At 41.8% G+C, this 7632-nt stretch overlaps 1 protein-coding gene across 1 annotated transcript; it reads left to right on the top strand.

The window, feature by feature from the left end:
- Positions 1-814: 814 nt before the first annotated feature.
- LOC143928066 (uncharacterized) lies at positions 815-7426 on the top strand. Its single transcript, XM_077452677.1, has 2 exons — positions 815-1298; positions 5141-7426. Exon 2 carries the CDS (start codon positions 5476-5478, stop codon positions 7000-7002), a length of 1527 nt encoding a protein of 508 aa, XP_077308803.1. The 5' UTR covers positions 815-1298; positions 5141-5475; the 3' UTR covers positions 7003-7426.
- The last annotated feature ends 206 nt before the right edge of the window (positions 7427-7632 follow it).

Here is a 7632-nt window from a genome sequence, read left to right as displayed (position 1 = left end):
GCTCATGATCATATGCTATTAACATGAAGTTATTTCTTCATTTATAATACCTCCAATCAGTCAAGATTGATTAGTAGTAAGAGTAATGGTGGTAGCATTATTGCTATTACTACTATTGTTGTTGTTATCATTATGATTACCATGTTCACATTATTCAAGCCTTTAGTTGTTATCAACGTCTCTATAGGCATTCCTCAATTTGGCCTATTATCAATACTTTTGAGATCCAAAATTACCTACCACCTATAAATATACTTACTATTACCATCTTTATATTTATAGTTATTTTCATGTTTATTTTTAATTTTTATATTTAACTTTATTTTTATTATTATCATTTTTATTCCTATTATTAATATTATTATTATTATTATCTACATTTTCATTTTCATCTTTATTCTCATTTTTATTTTTACTTTTATTTTATTTCCATTATTATCACTATTTTTGTTATTATTATTATTATTATTATTATTATTATTATTATTAATTTTATTAGTATTTTTGCAAAAAAATATTTTATTTTTATTTTTATTTATTTTTTATTTTTTTTCATTTTCATCGTTTTTTTCATTTCTGTTCATTTTCCATAACTCTTTTATACATACATTCTTTGTTCCCTATATATATATATATATAAAATGCTTCTCTAAAACTTTTCACCTTTTTCAAGTTCACCTTCGTTACCATATATTTTACTCACTTGCCATAGTATTATCATTAGTATAACCCTCTCAACCAGCTTGCATCGATTATAGGGTTAATTTCTATAAGGGAATACTTATTAAGGTTGCCAAAAGATATACGGTACTAGGTTAAAGGTCTAAGATAATATGCTTAGGCGTGCATTTCACTAAGTTCAGAATTAAGATGCAAGATGTTGACATATTAGGATGCATCTGTCTGCGGTAAGAGGTACAAAGCTAAGATAGGACTGGTTACGCAAGAATATGGTCAGTCAGCAGATGTTGAAATGACGAAATAACTATCAGAAGACTGTATTTCACCTTTGACTTAGATAATGTCATGAGTTTAAGAAAAATGTCGATGTATGTATGAATTACCTGATTGGTTAAACCACAGGGCTGTCCTTCTGCTCAAACTAAATAAAACTGTTGTGTGTGCTTCAATAGGCACATTCATTATTCACGTACAATAGTGTGTATGTGTAATGTTTTGTCCACCGGTGAAAGGGACCTCCGCCCTTCAATCCTAGCCTAGGCTACCAGGGGTTACTTACAGAAGACGAGCAACCTAACAGTTTTGGTACCAGAAAAGTGGGGTTCGTCTTGCGACAGGTAGGTCACTTTACTCTTTTTTACCTGATTGGTGAATGGTGTAAACACTTACTCTGTCCGGGCGGCCGCTACGAACTTAGTTTAAAATTAAAAGAAGTAACTGTGCCTTCGTGGTGGACTAGGCTGGTCCCTCGGGAGGTTAAAAGGGCTCGCAAGGAATTTATAGGTTTAGGGGAGTCCGACTAGGTTGGTCTGACTTAAAACTATTGGTGATAGTATTTTTAACACGGGAAGTAGTAGATTACGCCCGTGACAAAGGGATTGGTGGAGTGGACGCCCATTTGATTTAAAAAAAAAAAAAAAAAAAGTGCACTATAAATTGATAAATGTATTGCAATACGGTTATGTCATGTCTTAAAGTATATTAAGAATATGTCTGTTTCTCTCTAGGTACGTGTGTAAGTATATAGAGTATAAGTTTTAATATAGAGTATAAGGAAAATAATTGTTGTTGTTTAAATGAGTGCAGAATATGAGGAGCCCTCTTGTAGTGACATAGCATCCGCCTGCCCCCATTGCACGTTAGGTCTACTCTTCCTAAGAATAGATGACAAGTGGATTTTACTGACCACCAGACCAGGGGGGTTCTCTTGCAGACTTGGTGTAAGAGGGGTATATCCCGCCACCAGGAAAAATTTACCCTTCATCGTATATTAAGGGTAAATCTTCATAGTTTTATATAAGTCCATCTGCCCCAAAAAAGATCAGGGATCCTACTCCCAGACCAGAAACCGGATTGTTGGACAAACCGGGTGTTATCACCTGTGTCCTGCCACTAGACACACACTGCCCAGACTACTAGATGGGGAATTCTGCAGCAACCCAAGCCATGGCCACCCCATCACCCTATGAATTTGTTAGTAATATGATCCCTGGCCCCCAGGTAGAACCATTTTGGACACAAGTCCGAGAAAGGTGTCAGCAATTGGGGATACATGACCCAGGGCCATATGGTCCTTGTACTGAGGAAGACTGGCAAGAAGTCAGTAAAATTTGTCAGGTACATAAGCATTCTTATCCTCCCTGCAAAGGGGCTGACCCACAATACATGAAGGATTGTTTCTGTGCATGGAACAAATGCCTTGGAAAATATAGGCAATTGTGGACAGCAAGGACATTGGAAATCCCAGTGCCCTTATAGGACTGGACAGATTAGAGCGAGAGGCAGAGGCAGGGGATTTAACCCCCAGACCCGCCCACAGTATCCCCGTTATCTGCCATACCAGAACCCTCGTCAACCACTACCCCAATATCCTACACAGCCACAAATAATGCACCGAGGGAAACTCTGTTGGTATTAATGGGACACCTGTCACCCATCCCATCACTCCACCACTGACTGTAGCCACTCCAGAAGGACAGAAATTATGTACCCAAACTTTTGCCGTCTTGTCCTCATGCCCTGTGCCCCTTATGGGACGGGACCTCTTGACACAACTGTGTATTACCATTAAGTTTAATAAAGAAGGTTCCCTTACCGCTAGTTCACCATTATGTGACTTACATGGCCCTAAGCGACATGCACACAGAGGGTTCCCAAAAAGACATGCACACAGGAGTTTCTTTCTAATGATACCTTCCTCCCTTGACCATCACACAATTTGGGCAGAAAACAAAGGTAGTGTGGGCTTTATTAATTGCACACCATATGAACCCCAAATGCGGTCAGATGCAGGGATACAATATCAAAAACAGTATCCCCTACCCCCAGAGAAAGTCAAAGGCCTCAAATTAATGATTACATATCAAAAGGTATCCTGAGACCAATCATCAGTCCCTGGAACACACCCATTTACCCTGTAAAGAAGGCCAGTGGCGAGTGGAGACTCGTCCAAGACCTCAGAGCAGTAAACAAACAAGTGATTCCCCTCCCACCCCTAGTCTCAGACATCACTTATTTTTTCATGCATACCGGCAGACTCTCTATGCTACACAGTAATTGATTTAGCGAATGCTTTCTTTAGCATTCCCATTGCAGAGGAAGCCCAACCTATGTTTGCTTTCTCCTGGGCCGGGGGCCAACTAACCTGGCAAGGGTATGTAGACAGTCCAGCCGCCTTCTCTATGGTACTCAACGAGACTGTCAAGTCTTGGACATCTGAGCGAGGGTCGGTACTGATACAGTATGTGGACGACTTGCTCCTGTGCAGTCGAACTGCTGAAGACTGTGCGGTCGATTCAACATCACTGTTGGGACACTTAGCCCGAGCTGGACACCTCGCCTCCAGGAAGAAGGTGCAATGGTGCCAGTCCCAGGTTGAATACTTAGGTTGTATCCTTAGAGAAGGAACAAGGCTGGTGTCACCTAAACGTGCCGCAGCCCTACAAGCTCTCAGTCCGCCAAAAGACAAGGCCGCCCTACTCTCATTTTTGGGTGCAATTGTATATTGCCGCCAATGGATCCCTGACTGTTCTCATTATGATAGTATCCTAAGAGAGGCTACTGGCTCGACAGCCCCTAAATTAATAGATTGGACTGAAGACAGACTACAAGCTTTTCAAGCTCTATTAAACAGTCTGTCAAATGCTCCCGCCCTAGGGTTGGTAGACTATGGTAAAGCTTTTCAACTATACTGTGTAGTCTCGGGGACCTCTTTTGCCGCCGTGCTAACACAACAGCATGGAACAGGCTACCGCCCTGTCTCCTACCTATCTAAAAAAAACTCCCCATCCAAGTACAGGGAATGCCATTCTGTCTCCAAAATCTTGCTGCCTGTGCAATGGCTGTACAAGATGCAAACAAATTAGTGCTAGGTCACCCATTGACTCTCTATACCACTCATTCAGTCACGCATCTTATTCAGAACATGAATACCCAACATATGACCTCGCAAAGACTTAGTGGTTATGAGATAACACTGATGAACACTGATAACCTCACACTCAAATATGTGCCTGCCAGCAACCCCGCTGTGCGCCTTTTGCATTCCATGTTGCGTTTACCACATGACCCAGACATTATACATGACTGTTCGGAAAAGGTTGCTGCTATTACCAGTCCCAGACCGGATCTCACTGACACCCCTATCTCAGGTGCAGAGGATGTTTTCGTTGACGGTAGCTGCTCACGTCCCTCTGACTCCACCTTTTTAACCGGTTATGCAGTTGTTCAACTACCAGACATCGTACTGGAGGCAAAATCATTACCTCCTTCTTCAGCCCAGGTAGCAGAGTTAGAAGCCCTCACTAGGGCCTGCATTCTATTCACCGGTAAAGAGGTGAACGTCTACACAGACAGTAGATATGCTTTTGGAGTGGTGCATGATTTTGGTGTGATATGGGCCAATAGAGGTTTTAAAACAGCAGACAACAAAATAATTGCCAACTCCACACAGATTAGTGCTCTCCTCCAAGCCATTCTTCTTCCAAAAAAGGTAGCCATAATTAAAGTAAAGGCACACTCCTCTGACAGCAGTCGTGTTTCAAAAGGGAATGCTCTTGCTGACAGAGAAGCTAAAAGAGCTGCTGCCATTTCCCCTAACCCACCTGCCCCCACAACAATGTTTTTCAAGGAACACTTCGCAGCACCTAACTTTAAAACTGTCATAGCACAGATGCAATCAATGGCCACAGAAGATGATGTCCATTTTTGGACAAAGGAAGGATTGACCAAAGACCCTGAAGGTCTTTGGTCAAAAGAGGGGAAGATCCACATGCAAGAACAAAACTATCACCCTTTGAGGTCCTCATGGGAATCCCCGCAAACATAGAATTACCCCCATTAGACCAAGACACTGATATTGACATTTATTCCCAACAGGAAATGTACGTGAAAAACCTGGTAAGTATGCTTCATGAAATGAACGAACACGTTTCTGTCACCTTTTCTCCTCTTTCCACAGAGCCAACACACCCCTTCATCCCAGGAGATCAAGTGCTAGTCAAGCAACTGGCCCACAAAAAGAGGATCGGACCAATCTACTCTGGACCTTGGAAGGTTGAAAAGGTGTCCAGAACTGCGGTCCTGACTGACCAAGGAAACACCTGGATCCACGCCAGCAGGCTGAAAAAGTGCCCACTGCTTCCCACAACCCCCGACCCCCCACCTATTGAAGGAGAACCCGACCCACCCGAACAGCGACCGGAACTGCAAGAGATTCAGGAAGGCATTGGACAATTAACCCTTGAAACCCTACATGATAGCGAAGAAGAAGGACAAGCATAAGAACTTGTAGAAATGTTTTTACCTTCAGTGTCAGGGAAGGCTGTATGCCTTTGGGGTAGTCTGGTACTATTTGTATTCCTGCCCACATGGTTTATAGCCAACTGTATATATCATCCAGAAGATTTAGGTTTATTAAAAGGGATATGTGGACCACCTAAGATGAATAATACCCCCGGCCAAAGACATAGTAGAAGTATTGTACCCGTTAATGAGTCACCTAAGGGACTGACTAACAAGATGTTACTACTAAAATTCAAATATAGCTATGCTCAAAAATCTGGTTTTGAGAAATGCTGGATTTGCAGCAAGCTACATCCCAGTACAGCTAGAATCCCTCTCATGGCAGTCCCCTTGAATTTTACCCCCCTCCTTAATGGAACACCCCCTATCGTCCTAACGAATGTTACTAGGACCCGTCCAAATAAAACCCTCACTTTCCAAATTATAGGTAGAAGCCACTTCCCAGACTGGTGTTTCCGACTGGGAAACACCACAGATGGAGCCGAGGTTTGCAAACAAGCAAAACTTAACATTTCAATGACATCATTTAACAGTCCTTCTTTCTTCCATACTTCAGATCCCACCCTAAATGCCACCTTTTTAGACTTTCTTAGCTCCAGTACCAAGACTACAATACACCAATTAATGTCAATTCTGGTGCTCTCTGGCCTTTCTGATACTCTTAGGAACGTGTTCCATAAACGACCCCTAGCTCTAGGAAATACCATATATATATGCTGCGGCAAACTCTGTCACCCCTGGATCCCAACCAAACCCCAGGGGTGGTGTTACCTTGCAGCCCTGGTTCCTATTATGGGGGTATTAGGGGATAACAAGGGAAGTCACCTCCTTGAAGCCAGCATGCATCCTAGATATCCCCTTAGACACCGTAATAAACGAGAATTGTTTTTAGAAAAAGATATGGCCTGGGCATGGTTCCCTTCCTGGACAGGGTGGGGAATTGACCTAATGAAAAGATTAAATAATTACACTGGCATAATTGATGAGATTCTGGAGGAAAATTCTGATGACATAACCAAACTAAATCTAGAAACTAGGGCAATTAGGAAGCAACTAGAACTACATGAGTTGGCTATAGAAAGTATGAGTGCAGCCCTTACTGGCCTCTGTGAGACTACTGAGGATTATGAGTGCTGTACCTGGATTCATAATACCAGCATCAAAGTCCCAGACTACTATGACGTTATTGCCCAACACAGGGAAGAGGTAAATAAACTACAGAAAGAGGCAAGGAACATAGGAAAAAACTGGGATCCCTTCTCGAGCAGTTTTAGTTTTGGGGGATTAATATCTTGGCTCCGAAATGCTGCCATGACAATTGTCACTGTGATTCTCTTCATTCTATTTTTATATGCCTGTTATAAGATAATCAAATGTTTATGTAAAAAGGGAAACACGGTCGCTCCGAAGGATCTGAAACTCACTTCCATTGTTAAGGATCCAACGGTATGGTATAGAAACCAAGAGCACAAGGGTTCGGAGTATGAAGCCTGTGCTATTAAATTAGAAAAGGAATGATCATTATGTAAATCACAGAATGATCAAAGGAAGGATTATAAGGGAATACTTATTAAGGTTGCCAAAAGATATACGGTACTAGGTTAAAGGTCTAAGATAATATGCTTAGGCGTGCATTTCACTAAGTTCAGAATTAAGATGCAAGATGTTGACATATTAGGATGCATCTGTCTGCGGTAAGAGGTACAAAGCTAAGATAGGACTGGTTACGCAAGAATATGGTCAGTCAGCAGATGTTGAAATGACGAAATAACTATCAGAAGACTGTATTTCACCTTTGACTTAGATAATGTCATGAGTTTAAGAAAAATGTCGATGTATGTATGAATTACCTGATTGGTTAAACCACAGGGCTGTCCTTCTGCTCAAACTAAATAAAACTGTTGTGTGTGCTTCAATAGGCACATTCATTATTCACGTACAATAGTGTGTATGTGTAATGTTTTGTCCACCGGTGAAAGGGACCTCCGCCCTTCAATCCTAGCCTAGGCTACCAGGGGTTACTTACAGAAGACGAGCAACCTAACAATTTCTATCTTGTCTGTCATTATCTATTCACTCTCCTATTTAAGAGCAGTTCACTGCAGCATTGCCTATACCTGCACTTGAGAAAGGAGCGCGCATGCCCGA

Source organism: Lithobates pipiens, unplaced genomic scaffold (genome assembly GCF_037356315.1).
Source record: "Lithobates pipiens isolate NorthernLeopardFrog02 unplaced genomic scaffold, aLitPip1_a1.2 Scaffold_23, whole genome shotgun sequence".
Classification (NCBI taxonomy): Eukaryota; Metazoa; Chordata; class Amphibia; order Anura; family Ranidae; genus Lithobates; species Lithobates pipiens.
The sequence above is the reverse complement of the archived record's forward strand: the minus strand, read 5'-3'. Positions and strand labels throughout refer to the sequence as shown.

What these genes read in the sequence shown, in the direction of transcription:
- LOC143928066 (XM_077452677.1), top strand. Translation starts at nt 5,476, where the DNA reads ATGTTTTTACCTTCAGTGTCAGGGAAGGCTGTATGCCTTTGGGGTAGT.